The 17,673-nt window shown below is 48.9% G+C and overlaps 1 protein-coding gene across 1 annotated transcript; it reads left to right on the top strand.

Moving 5' to 3' along the window:
- Window positions 1-8,678: 8,678 nt before the first annotated feature.
- GSX2 (GS homeobox 2) lies at window positions 8,679-11,142 on the top strand. Its single transcript, XM_010358987.2, has 2 exons — window positions 8,679-9,566; window positions 10,229-11,142. The coding sequence occupies exons 1-2, from the start codon at window positions 8,993-8,995 to the stop codon at window positions 10,567-10,569; spliced, it is 915 nt and encodes a 304-aa protein (XP_010357289.1). The 5' UTR covers window positions 8,679-8,992; the 3' UTR covers window positions 10,570-11,142.
- The last annotated feature ends 6,531 nt before the right edge of the window (window positions 11,143-17,673 follow it).

Here is a 17,673-nt window from a genome sequence, read left to right as displayed (position 1 = left end):
ACACTCATACTCTCACTACGCACGTTCTCACACTCTCATTCACACCCCACTCACCCTGTGCACACCCCCAGTTTCTCGTATTCCTCACAGTCACACATTCACACATTCATATATTCACACACACCCATGCTCCCAAACACCTACACGCTTCACTCACACAGCTACGCGCACAGGGATCAAGGACCACACATTGGGTACAGTGCACACTGGTCGAGTGATGGGTGCACCAAAGTCTCAGAAATCACTACTAAAGAACTTATCCATGTAACCTAACACCACCTGTTCCCCCAAAAAACTATTGAAATAATTTTAAAATAAAAAAAGAAAATCTCGTTCCCTGCCCTCATTCTAATTCATTTTTCACCTCTTCACACGCCATCACGCCCACGTACCTTAATCTCATTCTCGACAGCACACTCATGCTCGCGCTCATGCACACTCGCCCCCACCTCTCCTTCGCTCTTTACACGCGCTTGCGTGCAGACACACTCAAGGGCCCCCTACCCAGTTACACTCACGCATGCGCACAGACTCACAGGCGAACTCGGCCGCCTCACTCGCGCATGCGCATCCGTCGCGGAGAGTTATGCTGTGCCTGGTGTGGGCGCCGGTGTTCGGTGTTTGGTGGCCTTTGCGGATGGGCTTGTTTTGAGGCTGTAGGGTCAGTGCGATCGCTTAGATTTCCTTGGTTTCCCAGTGAGAAATAAGTTAGCCAGGAAGAGAGAGTGGCGGAGACCCAGGGAGACCGAGACTGGAGGAAGGGAGTAGGTTGCGGTTCTAGAGCCATGGGAGCAAGAGCGCCGGGTAGAGCTGTCGCTCAGAGAGCGCCTCGCGCAGCCCTGGAACCTGTTTGTTTACCCTCTTCCTCGGAGCGGCTTCTCCAGCCTCTCATTTCTTCTGCCTCCCTTGGCCTCGCCCAGGTGTGGGACCGGGGCAAGTGAGGACTGACTTAGGACCGTCCCTGGCCGCGCAGCACCGGGTTCCCGCGCCCTGTCCCTATGCCCCGGGGACACAGCTCAGGAGGCTGAAAAAGGGACTCAGCGTTAGAAACTATGGTTGGAATTCTCCCTCTGCCACTTGCTATGTGACCTTGGCCAGGTTACCGTGTTTCAGAGCCTCTGTTTCCTATCTGAAATAAGGAATCACTCATTCAACAAATATTAATTGCCATCCTAATATATGTTACCTCTGGGCTGGACGTTTGGCATACACTGGTGAATATATAAAACAGACCCAGTTTCTGCCCAGGAGCAGTTTGCAGTCAACAAGCACATGGATTGATTATGATGAGGGCTTTTGAATTAAATAATAAAATACTGCTTTCATCCACTCCGAATGTTTTTCAGCGGTTACTGTGTTCTGGGCACAGTTGAATAAAAACAGTCATGTTCCCTGTCCTCATTCTAATTTCAGTCCGTGCCCTTTCTGTCATATGGGCCACATTGGACTGGCCATCAGAACCTTTAATATATAGGAAAACCACACTAACTAACAAATGGACAGCCAACAAATAAGGAAGTAATAAAAGCACCTACCTCACAGGGTTGCTGTGAGAAAGAAAGGAGGCATTAAAGTCTTAACCCACTGCCAGGCATAGAGTAGGTGTTCAATAAATGCTAGGTGTTATTAGGTGGTTAGTATTGCTTAGTGCCTAAGACGCTCTGCCATCACTAGCTGTGTGACCTTGGTTTAGTCTTTGAACTTCAATAGTTCAAATAGGGTTCTCCGCAAACATAATTCGGAGAAAATAATGGCGTTTTATCTGGGAGGGCTATTGTGCGGATTAAATGAGGTCAAGCAGGCAAGGCTCTTGGTTCAGGAACTGCCACATAGAGCTCGGAAAAAATATAGCTACGAGTATTGTCATATACTCGAATGGCGACTGTTTTCCTCCTATGCAAAGCAGGTCGGTGTGCAGCAAAGCTGGGAGGTTTCTACGATCATAAGAACGTTTTGAAATTTAGAGAGCAGTCCCAAGCCAGGAAGCCAGAGCCTTTGACGCGGGCAAGGAGTGGCGAGGTTCCCCTAGCAGGCCAGGTTAATGTAGTTGCTGAACGCAGGTATGTCCAGAAACCAAAGGCTAGAAAAATCCCACACTGGGCGCCTTCAGGGTGTGAGCGCCAGGCTGTGGAGGAGCCTTAGAGAGCAACACCCAGCCCGGAAAAGGTGCGGGGGGACGGACAGATGATTGTGCAGCGGTTTCTTGGCTCCTGGTTGCCAAGCCCAGGGACTCTGATACCTAATTTACAAGGTTCAAGAGCCCATGGAGCTGCAGGTCCCTGATAATAATAAAACCAGCAAGAGAAGCCACGAGCCTTACCAGGCCCGGTGTTAGGCAGTCCTTAATTCCTCACTAAAAACTCGAAGACGGCGGCATTTTCTCTGTTTTACAGATGCAGAAACTGAAATTCTTTCTCCACTTTCCTTGGTCTCCTTTCAGTTTTTGCAATTAACCAAGAGAAACTCTCCGAGGCTCCCTTGAGCACCCTTCGGTGGCCCGGAACGCATTCCCCATCCCTCTTTCCCAGGCCAACACCCGTACATCTTGTAGGTCTCCGTTTAAATGTCACTTCAAGCTTCGGTTTTATCATCACCCAGAGCCCCTTGAGCGTTTCTTTCATATTCACACGACCTTTTTAACTCACCAGCTCCGAGTTAATTTGTTGATTTGCTTAACCTGGAAACTCCCCGGGTGCGGGTCTTGTGCTACTGAATTCCCTGGCGCGCAGCCTGGGGTATATAGTAGGCGCTCAATATACACTTTCCAACTATCAGATGACCAGATAAAGCTCAAAGAAGTTAAATTGCTCTCTTCAGATTCCATGATAGGAGGGCGTAGGGGGTAGGATTTATCGTTTATTTCTCAACTACATCAGAACCGCATGCAGAATTCTGGTTGTCTGGTGTCTCTCCCTCCACCTCCACCCCATCGTGTTCCAGCCTCACATCATTAAATCGAAATCTCTTAGGTAATCAGTATTTTTATAAAGCTTCCAAGTGATTTTTGTAGATAACCAAGATCAAAAACCAGAAGGGCTGAACTCCTAAACATTATAAAGGATGGCTCTTATTTTAGTGACTTTCTTGTTAAGTCTTTGTTCCCATAACTAAGCAGCTATTTTGGCTCAAGCTTTTAGAAAACTTAGACCAAGGGAAGTGGGGAATTGGTATGCATGTGAATAATTCAATCCTTCTCTTACACACTCCCTGCCTCCCCCGCCCGCCCTCCAATACAAAAACCACATCTCTGAATAGGGTAGTAAAAAATAGTAAGTGCCCGGAGAACTGGAGAGGGAGGGAGGGAGGTGAAGCATTTGCTTCAATTATCCAGATAATTGTTCCCCACCTCAGGTCATTGTTACTAAAATAAAACAATATTCTATCGGATACTGTCTTGGCCTTTTCAGGCCTGCTCCCTGCAGTGTCTAGCACACGCTGGGCACAGAGTAGGCACTCAATAAATTTTATTCTGATGACGGAGGAGAGCTCTGAGGGTGGGAGAGGGATGCCTTGTTCAGCTTGAGGATTTGGGGGTGGGCGAATATTAATTAAAGTGAAGTGGGGAGCAGAGGGGCTGTGTGGCAGGCATTAAGCGCCATCAACACTTTTTCCAACTGGGTTGTTCCTGAAATTCTAAGCCAAACCCCTCACTTATTTCTCAGAAGACCTCTCCTACCACCCCCCACCCCGCCCGTTCTTCTCAGGGCCGAATTGAACTCTTGCAACTGTGGTGAGCACAAAGACGAATTCAGGTTTCTCAAAAGCCCATCCGTTCTGAATAAACACCAGGGAGAAGCAAGATTATTTTTGGTGGTGCATGAGCACAGGGCCCACAGCCTGCCCTCCCTCTAGAAAGGCTTCCCTGGCCTTGCATTAAAACTAACAATATTGGGGCAGCTGAAGGAATAGCCTGGCTCCTGAGCCCCCCATCACTCAAGCGGTGCAAGAATGTGGGGACTAGCTCTCAACTGCCCTCTTTCATCTTGACCCACAGCTTTTCAAGAGGAGCTTGAGTTCTCTATGAGTGTGTATTTGCTAATTGCAGCCGGAGCTTTAATGAGATTCTTTTAACTCCCCCAAGCTCGTTTGCAGGTTATAGCCTTATCTGGGGACCCACGTTTTCCACCCTGGCTACACATCCTGTGAACAATTGCCTCTCCAGAGCCTGAAAGGAGAGCGAGCGCCCCATTTCTGCTGAATACACGTCTCAGTTCATCCAAGGCTGGCGGGCTTTTGATGGCCACAATGCAAGTTACGCCCAAAGAGTGTCTCTTTGGTCAGATCCACAACGCTTGGCTTCACGTTTGCAAGTTAAACGGGCAGAAACCGGGCTGAAACTCCCACGCCAGACGCCGGGGACATTTCCCTCCGCCCTGCTCAGAGCAGAACTGAGGAATGGGCCTGGGTGAGGGGAGGAAAGAAAGGAGGGGTAGTTGTGAGGGGAGGGTAGGGGAGAAAAGAGTCCTCATTCTCAACAGCCATCTAGAAGACGAAAGGGGGGGCATTTTCTCTGGCATTCCTTATTTTTATTTTTTCCATTTTGCTTTGTTGGCAGCTTTACCCAAACAAAAAATAAAATAAAATGAGAGCATTTTCTCCTTGTCTTCACCTAGGTAGCTGCTTTCCTCCAGCCCCTGAAAATGTGACTCCTTCATAAAATCAAAATTTATGATTATTCAAATGTTGGGGACTGTGAAAAGAGAGGAAGAAAGAGAGAAAATTAATATTGCAGCTGTTCTTCTGATTAATGAGAGATAATTGCTCATGAAAAGTCACCCCTGTGGCATTTTGTTGTCTCCTGGATCTTTGTTCTTTTCCACTATTATTGAGGACTTTCTTGAAGACTAAGCGGTTCTTTTCAATTTTTGGGTATTCAGAAAGGGTTGCCTGGTTACAGAGAATGGGGAAATCTCGGGCTATATCGGGTAAGATGTGCCACAGACAGCAATATCACAATGCCACTCGGAGAAAAGGATGGATACAAGTTAACGATGCACTTTCAATAAAACATTCATAGACTTGTTCACGCTTTGATAATGACCTCATTAAAGGGAGCTGGGGGCAAGTAAGTCCTGTCTCCTGTTTGTGTTCTGCTAACAAAACCCAGCTTTGAGATCATTCATCGCTTTGGAAACTAATATGAAATCAATGTAAGAGGAGCAAATAAATCCGAGGCGGCCCCGCCAACTCCCCGGCTGTCCCGCCCTGCCTGCAGCCTCCATTTGGAGCTGGAGAACCATGTGGGCAAATGCTGAAACTAAGAGAAAAAAGGACTGGGGATGAAAGGGAGGGGGGATTTTGGAGGACACAGAGGGAGGGGCAAAGTGGGAGTTACAGCCTGAAAAAAACAGCTAAGCACTGGAACGGGTCAGAACTCTGGGGCCTGTTGAATAAGCAACGCTAAGTCCCCGCCCTTTACTTTCCCTGACTTTGCCCATGAAAGGAAACAGGAAGAAAGAGAAGTGAGACAGGAGTGTGGGGTTCAGGTCAGGTGCCATTGCAGAGCTGGGAAGAAGTACTGGAGACCTTTTGAAAGCTAGAACTAAGAATTGAAATCTCAAGGTTGGGCTGAAAGGAAACTGCTCACCCAGGCTCAAGTTGGAGAATCCAGAGACAAGAAGGCCATGCCTCTGCTGTTCTTTCTAGAACAGCTTTGATTTTTTTTTCTAAGTTGAGGGTAAGAGTGGAGAGCCCTGGCCAGAAGGAAGTACAAAGAACAATTTTGTTACCATTGCATATGTGACACTGTCTTGCACTCAAGGAAGACAAAACCACCCTCTATCATCCCGAGCAAGAGGGAGATAATAAAAAGATTTCCTCCTTCCTTTAAAAGAACTAATTTTCTCCTTGAATTATGAAAGTAATGGCTTAGGTAACAGCCTGTACTCTGTACCCAACTGCTTAATACCAAATAAATCCTTCCACGTGGCTCCCGGAGTCGTGGCAATTAGAGCTCATTATAGGCTCATAAGAGCTCTCATTTTGGGGATTACTTAATGGACGATGAAATTTTATCAGACAGAATCACTGAGAAATAAAATTGTATGGCAGCTCAGGCACCATGGGCACACGCCAATGGTCTGTCTGCTCCCTCTCAGGAAAAGAAAGCTGAACTTGGGATCTCCTGCTGGTTCAGGGCACTGCACTCTGGGGAACGGTAGGGCTGGGCAGGACCAGTGGATGGATGGGTGGGGGGCAGTGCTGCCCTGGGGGCATGGAGGGTAGGCTTCCTTTGAGGAGGGGATAGGCAAGTAGGGCCAGATGGGGGCTGGACTCAGAAAAGGAGGAGGGAGAGAGACTGGCAGACACTGAGTTCCAAAGAGAACTAGAGAAATGAGTCAGAGTGGACAGAGACTATGCAAGAAATAGGATTCCAGTATACTTGCTCTTGGTGGGCTGAAGCAATTAACCAAGTACCCTAAGGGGCAAGTTTTTCAGACATGGTCTTGCTTTCAGCCTTAGCCTGGTCTGAAACCACTGCTCCCCTTGAAGCCCTTAGGAAACCCCATGAGCCCCTCACATTTTTCAAAATTCCTTGGCACTGAAAAATGAAAGTTTCCATAGTAAGACACAAATTGAATAAGATGCACAAGCCTCTTCCATAGTTAAGATTCTCTAAAGTAAAATGGTCTGCACAAGGGTGCGATTTCTAGGACTTTAGCAAAGGAGCTCTTCCTCTGAGCACACCCCAAACCACTGGGAACTTTGTGACTCAAATCATCAGCCCAAAACAGACCATGGAAAACCTGGTACCTAACCCAGAGGAGGAAAAGAGAAAAAGCTATTATTCTTAAAGAGTATCTATATCTATATCTATATCTATATCTATATCTATATATGCTTATATAGTTGCAAAGTGAATAGGGGAAATCGAGTCATCTATTTGGACTGGTTTAGGACTGTAAAAAATATCCTGCTATTCAGCAGGGTACTTTTTTTTTTATTGCCAGTCTCCATCAGTGGGCTCCAAGCCTTCTTCCTGGGGCTGAAATGATTTCAGGGATTGCCTAGATCCTCCAGTCATGAACAATGGTGGGCTGGGGTGAGCCTGAGTGTCTGCAAACCTTGTGGTACAAAAGTAGTTACAGCTGAGCTGCCCCCTGTTAAGCCCTGAGACTCCTTAATTGTTGTCACAAGATGTTGGATTAGCACATTTCTGGAATAGCTGTCTGTTTACACTCCAGAGACCCACCGTCCACTAACCGCTTTCTAATTGAATTCTAATCACATTCAAATAGCTCAATAACCAGCCTCAGCTGCAATTCATAAAACTTTAATTGCCATCCATAAATCCTGGGCTCCCCAGAGCAGGGCATCCCTACAACCCAATTACACTTCTCTAGCAGGCAAGAGAGACCATCACAGAGATGGAGAGGGGAAGACAGAGGATGGAAAGATAGAGCCGTGCCTCTTGCTAGCGCTCTCCTGGATTTGGGCACCTTGTTCTCTCAGGTGGAGGGAGTCCTGTCTCTAAGTTTCTTAGCACCATCATGAACTGAAGATTGAAGTTAACTGTTCTGGAAAAAGGATCAGACTAGCTACTGCCCAACCTCATGGCCCCAACCAGATTTTCTGCAGGGGGAAACGAAGAGAGAAAATGGCTACCTCTGCCACCTTGCCTTCTCCAAAGATTAATAGTCCCAATAGCTTGGCAGCCACCCCTTCTTGGGTAGCGAGGGGTTTGCAAAACTTCCATGGACCAGAGAGATTTCCCTTACAAAGCCTCTTCTGCCAATCAGAGGCGAGATTCCCTGGGTGGCTGAATTCTCTTCATCCTTTTTAGGTTCTTAGGATGCAGAGGAAAGAGTGCTTCCTGGTTAGCCTTGCTAAGTTGCCCAAGATTGGTAAAAATGAGCGGACAGGAAATCCTCAGACCCAGAGCGAAGGTCTATCTAATCCCTGCTCCGTCTTTAGGAGGGCTTGATGTTTGGGGTCCTCTCTCCAAAATCTTCAGGATGGAGTTTGTAGGGCTGCCCTGGAATGCCATGATGTTGACTATTTGGAGAAAGAAAAGGGTGACTCTTCCACATCTCTCTCTCTCTCTCTCTCTCTCTCTCTCTCTCTGCGGAAGTGTGAGGCGCCGATCAGAAAGGGAAACAAGGAAGGGTCGTTGGTCTGAGTGGCCCCAGGAGGGCCCCAAGTACAAAGCCACTTTAGACCTTGTCCAACATCAGCATGAAAAGCTTGACGGCTTCTTAGCTGGGAGGCCTCACTGTTCTGCGCCGAACTGTCCTGAACTAACCACTTGAATGACCTCTGCCAAGTCCAAAAGCTGTGGACAGGGGTAGGTGTAACCGTGGCCAGAGCTGCGCTCAGGGACTGGAAGACTGCCAGTCCGCCGCCCGCACAATCCTGCTCCAAACCGCAGGCCTCACACTTCACCGCGCCGCAGCCACCCCTACCACAGAGGAGCTGGGAACACCGCGCATTCCTATTAAAAAGGCCTCCAAGTCCCCACCTGGTACGCTCTGCGGCGGGGCGTGGGTAAGAGTTGGGCTGGGGCCAGGGTAGCGAGAGGGGGTGGGATGCAGGATGCAGCGCTGTGATTTCTCGGTAAAGCGTGGAGAAAGAGGGGGAGGAGGCCGGCCTCCCCGGGAAATTAACAAAACCTACACTTTGCAAAGTCTCCCCCATCCCCCTCCCCCGAGTTCTTCCCCGCCGCGCGCCCGCCCCCCCTCGCGGCTTCTGTTGTGACTCGGGCAGCCTATCCCGAGGGTGGGGAGCTGCCGAGGAGCCTGAGCCGAGCGGTACTCCGCAGCATCACGTGCCAGGGTGGGGGGCTATAAAATACTCGAGCCGGGGCGCCGGGCGGGGGACGTGAGGACCAACCCTCTCCGGGGACCCCTTTGTTCCCAGCCCAGACGCCAACACTTCTGCGTCCCCAAGGGCTTCACTGCCGGTGTGTGCGCGGCTTCCAGGGCAGAGCTTAGAACACTAGAGGAGAGGGGTCGCCGCGACCGGCCGGGGCTTCCAGGCACCAACCCCTCTCGACATGTCGCGCTCCTTCTATGTCGACTCGCTCATCATCAAGGACTCCTCACGGCCTGCGCCCTCGCTGCCCGAACCTCACCCCGGGCCGGATTTCTTCATCCCTCTTGGCATGCCGTCCCCGTTGGTGATGTCCGTGTCCGGCCCCGGCTGCCCGTCCCGCAAGAGCGGCGCGTTCTGCGTGTGCCCTCTCTGCGTCACTTCGCACCTGCACTCCTCTCGGGGGTCTGTGGGCGCCGGCAGCGGGAGTGCAGGGGCCGGGGTTACCGCGGCCGGAGGCAGTGGGGTGGCGGGGGCCGCAGGGGCACTGCCTCTGCTTAAGAGCCAGTTCTCTTCGGCTCCCGGGGACGCGCAATTTTGCCCGCGGGTGAACCATGCGCACCATCACCACCACCAGCCGCAGCACCACCATCACCACCATCAGCCCCAGCAACCTGGCTCGGCCGCGGCGGCGGCAGCAGCAGCAGCGGCGGCAGCCGCCGCGGCGGCCTTGGGGCACCCGCAACACCACGCACCTGTCTGCGCCGCCACCACCTACAACGTGGCGGACCCGCGGAGATTCCACTGCCTCACCATGGGTAGGGCGGGGTCTTGGGGCACCTGCGCTCCACGCCTTTCGCGCTCCTGGGGCAAACTTTCCACCTCCAGTGGAGGAAGTGAGAGCCCAGGGACAGGGTGAAGAGGGAGGAGGGGCTTTTAGTGTAACTGTAGAGTCGGCCACAGAGGTTCCACGAAGGTGGAAGTTTGTTTGCCAGCTTCTCCACTCAGCCTGGTGCATTTTACTCGTAGTACTAGGTGCTCGAGTATTGCCTTATTAGTATTGGGGCCTTAGGGACTTCGAATGTCACCCCGGAAAAACCGGAGGTTAACTGCTTGGGGTGTGGGGTGGGTGTATTTGAACCTGTGTGGCATCCCTGCTTCGGGGCTGGCTAAAGCTTTTTTATGTTTTTGGCCAAGCCTACGCGCTTCTCCGCTAGGCTCAGAGAGATGATCAGATAGTGCAAGCCCCTATCCCTCTTTAATCCTGTGACTTCGCGTCCTGTGCATCGAAGACCTTTATTTGCTTTGCACGTCTCTCTTCTTCCCCGCTAAGCAACCACGTGCCTTGAAATGGGAAAGAGATACAGATGTTCGGCTGGGATTCCCTGAATGGGTCCCTGAAATGTGTCCTGGTTAGCACGTGGGGTGGGAGCGCCTTGCCCGAGCCTTACCTCTCGACCCTCTCTTCGCCCGTCCGCAGGAGGCTCTGACGCCAGCCAGGTACCCAACGGCAAGAGGATGAGGACGGCGTTCACCAGCACGCAGCTCCTGGAGCTGGAGAGAGAATTCTCTTCCAACATGTACCTGTCTCGACTCCGGAGGATCGAAATCGCCACTTACCTGAACCTGTCGGAGAAGCAGGTGAAAATCTGGTTTCAGAACCGCCGAGTGAAGCACAAGAAGGAGGGGAAGGGCACGCAGAGGAACAGTCACGCGGGCTGCAAGTGCGTCGGGAGCCAGGTGCATTATGCGCGCTCCGAGGATGAGGACTCCCTGTCGCCGGCCTCTGCCAACGATGACAAGGAGATTTCCCCCTTATGAGGGAGAGCCTCCTCCCTCACATCCCCCGCTCCTAGCAGACCAGGCAACGCCAAGCTTGGGGCACCCAGGGGCCCAAATCCTTGCTCATTGCAGTGGTCCCATCTGGAGAAGAAACGAACCTAGATGTTCTGGAATGGACAAGCTGGGCCTGACCCTTCGCGTCTCCTTCTTGACCTGTTTATCTGGGGCTCCAATTCGAAGTTATAGATTGTTTTATAAAAATGTAAATAACTTATAATCAACTCATCTCATCATATAACAGAGGAAAAACAGGGTTTGTTTAAGTTTAACACTGTATGGGGTTTTTGAAAGCGCATGTCATTTCCCCATCCCTACTCTCTTTCAGAACCCGATAAGAACACAGGGTTTATTGATTATTTTCTGTTGTCGTTTTCAAACAAAAACATCCAAGTTGAAAATAATTTAGAAAATTAGACCCTGTAGGTCTTGCTTTCTGAAATTTCACCTGAGGAGAATTTAAAATCTAAGTCACTGGAAGTCCCTTTGTATGTGAATAGTTTTATATAAAATTTATATTTATATTTATTTAAATAAATGAAACAAAAACCAGAATTTTAAATTTGTGGTGTTTGCTCTCCCTATCTTCTCCTGCCCCCTCCTCCAATGTCTAGAGAAAGGCATGTATGGGAAAAAGCTATCTGAGGACTTCAAGGAAAATGTTGAGTAAGAACTTGGTAATGTGGGTCTCTTGACTGTGGGAGTTTGTGGCTCAATAGGTTTTCTATGTAACAGAAACTCTTTCCAAAGAGACACCTTTAGTCATGATGGCATCTACCAGGTAGTGCCTCTCCATCCTGAAAATAGGCAACCTCCTCACAGTTGATGGGACAAATCATTCCATTTAGAATGACACTGACAGTTAATGACAGGTAAACGTTTACTTAGCAAGGAAAGGTGAAAATCCCCCATCTAGTATTTGTTTTCCTTCTTTCTACTTCCTCATTTCTCTCAGTACGAAAACTTGAATTATGTGAAGGAATTTGTAGAGTCAGAATAGTTTTAGGAAGAAAACAATCCATCAAACAGGTCAGAAGCAAACAGTGGAAACTTAAAAACGATGCTGCAAGCAAAATTAGCAGGTTTCCCTCAATGTCGAGAAAACAAAAAGTCAGGGACAGGAAGTATTCTGTTCAAAGATTTATAATCTCACTTTTTCAAAGCAGCCCAGAGATGCCTTTAGATCTGTGAGTTTTGGGTCTTTTTTTCCGGTCTCCCTAACGTTCAGTCATTTGGCTCCCTTCTAGTCCCCGCCCCGCGCCCCCCACCCCAAACTCCTTCCCAAAGCCTAGCAGAATCACTTTCTTTAAGCCTGGTCCCAGAGAATTATTTCTAGCTCTTCCCTCTGCGGGGCAACCTGGCTCTCTCCTCAGTGCAGCCTGGGATTGTTTTCTTAGGGAGAGAAGTGAAGAAGCTGGAAAGAGGAAAATGAAGAGGTCTCATTCCCTGCAAGCTGAGCCCCACTAATACTCGACTAGTGTGATTTCTGATTAGGTTCTATAAAGATGCCACCCAACAGGTTCAAGCCACAGGAGTTAATGACAACACACATACACAAGGGCTTTAGGTCTGATTTACTTGAGGCCGGTCGGACTGAATTTCACCAGGTGCGGCTGAGGTTCTAAAATTGGCCACGGTTTTCCCTGAGTGTTGTCTTTAGTACTCACACACACACAGAGTAGGCTCAGAAGGAAGATTCCTCTTCGTTCCGGCAAGGGACACAAGGGAGGAGGGCCAGCACTGCGTCAGGCTGGAAAGGGAGCTGCAGGGGCTTTGTGCAATGTGCTGAGCTCTGTCCTGCGCAGAGGTCGCAGACAGCTGGCTCACTACTGCCCGGCCTGGGAGGCTCAAACCTCTGAATCTCTTTCCTCCCGTCTCTCACACACAGAGCTCCGGGCTCTTCACCCTGCCGCCACGAAAGGGAGGAGGCGTAGGCCGGCTGCCTTTCCAAAAGATCCTGTCTTCCTTCTTCCGAAGAAGCAGGTCTCTCCGCGCGCGAGAACAGAGGTGGGAGGAAGGCAGTTTGCAGGCGCAAAAAACAGGAGTTTAAGCAGAGTATTTCCGCCCGGGAAAGTAAGAAGCACAAAGAGCGCCTGCTGCAGCTCTTTGCGCTCTTGCCCAAAGCGAAGCTTCCTCTGGGCTGTGGGGGAGACCCCTCTGGTCCCTGTCCCATCTACCCAGCCCGGCCCCTCTGGGGCTCCGCGCTCGGGCTTAGCCCTCCCCTATGTCCATGACTAGCCCGGATCACAGTTCTTAAGCCTCGCCCAGCTCCGGGCTCCCAGCTCGCAGGCCCTGCGGAGCCACGCACTTGGAATACCTGGTACCGCGTGCGGTGGGCTCAGCTCTGCCATGCTGCAGATAGCCGCAGCGCCAACCCTGGTTAGATAGTTTGGATCTGCCTTGGATGGCTCCAGCACCTCTTGCTTCGATCTTTGGGGAAGGTCCCTAGGGAAAGGAGAATAAACAAAGTATTTCTGTCCAGAGCCCCCCCCCCCCCAAAAAAAAGTGGGGGTGGAGAGCGATACCTATTTCGATGTTGGTACACTCTCCATAGAAGAAAAGGTTCTTCAAGGTTCCCAGGGAGGTCTTCCTTCTAGGACATCCCATGCAGAGTGGACTTTTTGGGTCACTTTCAGAAGGGAGTATGAGGTCTCCCACTGTGCTACAACAAGTTTTACATGTTCCCCTGTCCCCACTCCTCAAAAAATATCAGTGATGTTTTTGAAGTTTTAAAATCAAAATAATGCTTTGGTATTTTGGAGTCGGTCTGATTCTAAAGACCAACAGTTTCACTTTAGTTTAAGAACATTTAAGCCAACCCTCAGAAACTCACATTCTCAGCTAAATAATCTTGATATCAAACACCCATTTAAGAGGAAAGTTTAAGATGTATGGGGTCACCCTTGACAATTTCTCCACCTGGGGAAGCACTAGATACTAGTTTCCAATATGCCCCACTTGAAAAACAGAAACAGAACTCTGTTCCCCCAGAGCATGACCTCTTAGAGAGGTCATGGAAAGAAAGGAAGAATGGAAAGAAAGAGAATGAAAATGAGAATTAGAAAGCAAGAACTTGCTCCACCAAGAGAAAATCAGTGTTGGTACACTCTCCATAGAAGATGTTGGTACACTCTCCATAGAAGAAAAGATTCTTCAAGGTTCCCAGGGAGGTCTTCCTTCTAGGACATCCGATGCAGAGTTCCCAGTGGGTAGCACTGGGTAGCACCAGCTGTGAATGTGGTTGAGTCCATCTTTTTGAGAACAAGTCTCACCTTAGCTTTAAACAGGAAAAGAGCTGGGGGTGGAAGGCAGAGTGGAGAGCAGGAAGGGTGACCTCTCACCCATATGCCCTGGCCCAGCCCAGACATTCAGAGCATAGAGGAGGAACAGAGAATTTTCCCCTTCACTCTCCCACTCAGCCACCAACTAATGCCTAAGGCCAAGGGCCTGATACTTATAGCAAACTAGGTCAAAAGCAAAAGTGACCCAGTAGGCCATCCTTAGGGTGTCAGTGGGCACATATGATGGAGACACTGGTGCCCACAGACCTTTTTTCCTCTGGGGTCCTTATTCTGAAGTGGTCATCATAGCTAAGTCCCTTCCCCACTCCCCTAAAGCATATCTAATAATTTTAGGAGAGACAAAAAACTTGGGGATGTGAAGTATTTGATATCTGACCTCCCCCTCCATGTCCTCATTGCTAACCTCCCCCCGGTCCACAATGCCCCACCAATTCTGTCCAGTTATATCTGGTAAAGATTAGAAATGCAGTTTGCTTGGCCCACTCTAACTGTGGTCAGACAATTGCCAGAAAGGCGGTGGTTCTAACTAAAAGCGGTCACAGAGGCAACAGGGTGTTTGTATGTGCATGTGTGTAGTGCGTGCATGCATGAGGCACGTGTGTGTGTGAGAGACAGAGAGGGTCCATTGATGGTGGTGATGTAGGTGGAAAAGAGTAATTTTTAACCAGGGTTTTTTTTTTTTTTTTTTTTTTTTTTTTCCCTAGATGGAATCTCACTCTTCTCCCAGCCTGGAGTGCAGTGACGCTATCTCAGCTCACTGCAAGCTCTGCCTCCTGGGTTCATGCCATTCTCCTGCCTCAGCCTCCCAAGTAGCTGGGACTACAGGTGCTGGCCGCCACGCCTGGCTAATTTTTTGTATTTTTAGTGGAGATGGGTTTCACTGTGTTAGCCAGGATGGTCTCGATCTCCTGACCTTGTGATCCTCCCGCCTCGGCCTCCCAAAGTGCTGGGATTACAGGCGTGAGCCACCACCCCTGGCCTTTCTTTTTCTTTTTGCTTCCCACTTATACCTTCCTGTAGGTTCCACTCACTTTTAATGGCACTCCTTGAGAGATTTCTTTGAGGGAGATGGGGAGGTGCTCAGTGTTGGGTTGTGGGGAGGAAAAACAGTCTGAACATGGAGGGGAGACATGGAGAAGAGCTCTGGGGCAGGATCTCAAGCCCAGCCTTACGGGTGTGAGACAGGGGAGAATGACACTCCAATAGAACCTATTTGCTAGAGGAAATCGGGTTTAAAGGAGCAATCACTCCTTTCAAAAGAGCTCCTCCCATATTCTCCAAACACAGCCCAAAGCTGTCCTAGAAGATGAATGCAGCTCAGTGCATCAAAGCAATTGTTCCTATTTTCATTATTCACAGGGAATCTTTGAATGTACCTGTTAAGGTGACAGACCTTTTAAAAGGGAACATTTTTTTCCATGCAATTAAATGGTGCATTTACTAGGCGTCTATTAACATAATTCAATATAAATCTATTTTATAAATCTTTAGGCTCACATTACTGAAAATCGAGCTCTTAAAAAATGCCCACATCTCTTCCCTAAACTACATAGAATAGAACCCCAAAACTTGCTATTCTAAGGCAGCTAGAAATATCAAAAGTAATAGAATCCTTTATATTGTCTTTTGTTAATGGTGGGGGTATGAAGAAAAGGGACAACTTGTCTCAGAAATCCTACAAGGACCCAAGGCTTCTACATCCAACGTCTGGCACTTGAGTGGGCAACACAGGCTGGAATTAAGGGAAAGGCTGAAGAAGCACAGGACCTAAAGACATCTCTTAGAATCAGACTTGAATCAGAACTCAGATAAAAAAAAGATTGGCAAAACTTCAACTTGCAAAGAAATTTGGATTCCAGTTTCTTCTGTTTGGGAAAAAAAAAAAAAAATCTGAAGCCAGTGAGACCTGTAATGCTGTTCCATGTGGCAATAGATATCCTTGTCTGTTGCCATAGCCAGACTACTTATTCTCAAGTGTACCCTCCAAAATCCTGGGCATCCCATTGTCTCTGAAAATAGTGTTTTGTGCTCTCTTACACTGATGTCAATGCCATCCTTCGGTACTGGGCACTGCTTTTCTTCAAGCTGAACCCTATATATTCCTGAACCCTTGCTGTATCTTGGTTGAGCCTTCTAAATCCCAAACCCAGGAAGGCCCCAGGGGCTCCCCTAAGTGAATCCTAACAGATCGGAAGTCTATGCTATGTGCTTAGGAAAGTAACTAGGTTCAGATTAATGAAGCAGTGACAATTTCAATCTGCTTAAAGGCGGAGGTTGGCACTGCCCAGGACTGAGCGTGGGGAGCTCGCCAGGCTGGGCTTTATATTGTCCCCTTTTCTGAAGAGCAGACAAAGATGGATAGAGAGACATTGAAAAGCAAGGGGAGTATTTCAAACAGTCTCATAAAGCAGGCTGTCACTTTAAGACAAGAACCATAGTGCTTTGATGACTTTGTATTAGCTGCACCATTTCAAATGGGGACTCAAGTCTCTAGCGAGAGGGAGGCAAGGGGAGAGAGGAGAGAGAAGTGTGTGTGTCTGTGTGTGTGTGTGTGTCTGTGTGTGTGTCTGTGTGTGTGTGTGTGTGTGTGTGTGTGTGAGTGAGAGAGAGAGAGAGAGAGAGAGAGAGAGAGAGAGAGAGAGAATGTAGTAATATTTAGCCTGTGAGCACTGTAGCGAAACTAATTCTAGGCAACTAGTTGGATTCTGAAGTTCAAGGAGAAACCACCCACAGCAGGTGCAGAGCAAAAAAGGCAGGTGGGAGTTGCTCCCGAAAGGAAAGAGCTCCCTGCCTGAGTGGCAGCCAGCTCCAAGAAGCTGAAGCCAGCATGGTCTCAGTTTGCTGGGAAGGGATGGAGCAGGGTGAGAAGCTCTGCCTGCCCCAGACCTTGAAGGATTATAATGGAAATTTTTGAGAGTGTGAAAAAGAAAGAACAGGAAGGAGAGGGAGTGCATGCTTTTGGAGATCTCCTTCACAAACCCTAATTTAGATTGTTTGGGGTCAAGCAGCAGCCAGCCACCTTCCTCCTTTCCTCCTTAATTAATTAATAAGAATGATTAATTATTAGGATTTTGAATGTCAAGGCTTCAAAATGCTTTTGGCTAGAGGCTGATAAGTTGCTTAAGTCATACATGTAGTTTTAACTTGGGATAAAGGAGTTGAGATGTAGAGGTGTGTTTGCTGTTACTCTGGTTTTTTGTTTTTGTTTTTGTTTTTGTTTTTTGGCCTTTGCATCTGCTTCCCTAGTGATCTTTCTCTGCCTGCATTTCTCTGTCTTGTCTCCATCTCCTTCTGCCTTGATATCTGCCCCCTACCCCTACCCTTTGTTCTTCTGGCCGTTTTCCCCAACCAGTCTCCCCTGGCCATGGCTCAAACCGCCTAGCCCCAGGACCCTGGCTCTCCGGGGAAAGATGAGGATGCTAAAGCTGCCATTCCTACTTGGGTCTCTACTTCGGGCACAGGCATCTCGGAATCCCACTGCATCATCGGTGGCAGAAAGTTGGTGGGCAGTAATGTAGTTTCACCGGCTGGATAGAGAGTTATTGACAGCTTAGATTTTTTTTTTTTTTTTCTGCCTGTCAAAAATTTCTTTCTCTTCCTTTTCTTCCCTTTTTTTTCTTTTTCTTTCTTGGATACGGGAACCAGGACCACGAAACCGCGCAAGCTTTGAAGGCCGGCGAAAGGGCTCCCCCGTCGGTGGCGCTGGAGGGAGAAGCGTTTAGTCACTGTTTCATTAGGCACTATTTGAACCTTGCAACATGTGGTAATTTCTGGGGCAAGCTGA

Source organism: Rhinopithecus roxellana, chromosome 2 (assembly GCF_007565055.1).
Source record: "Rhinopithecus roxellana isolate Shanxi Qingling chromosome 2, ASM756505v1, whole genome shotgun sequence".
Taxonomy (NCBI): domain Eukaryota; kingdom Metazoa; phylum Chordata; class Mammalia; order Primates; family Cercopithecidae; genus Rhinopithecus; species Rhinopithecus roxellana.
Note: the sequence above shows the minus strand (reverse complement) of the source record. Positions and strands in the feature narration are given on the sequence as shown.

What these genes read in the sequence shown, in the direction of transcription:
- GSX2 (XM_010358987.2), top strand. Translation starts at nt 8,993, where the DNA reads ATGTCGCGCTCCTTCTATGTCGACTCGCTCATCATCAAGGACTCCTCA. An exon ending in ATTCCACTGCCTCACCATGG is followed by an intron (nt 9,567 to 10,228) that starts GTAGGGCGGGGT and finishes GCCCGTCCGCAG; the next exon opens with GAGGCTCTGACGCCAGCCAG.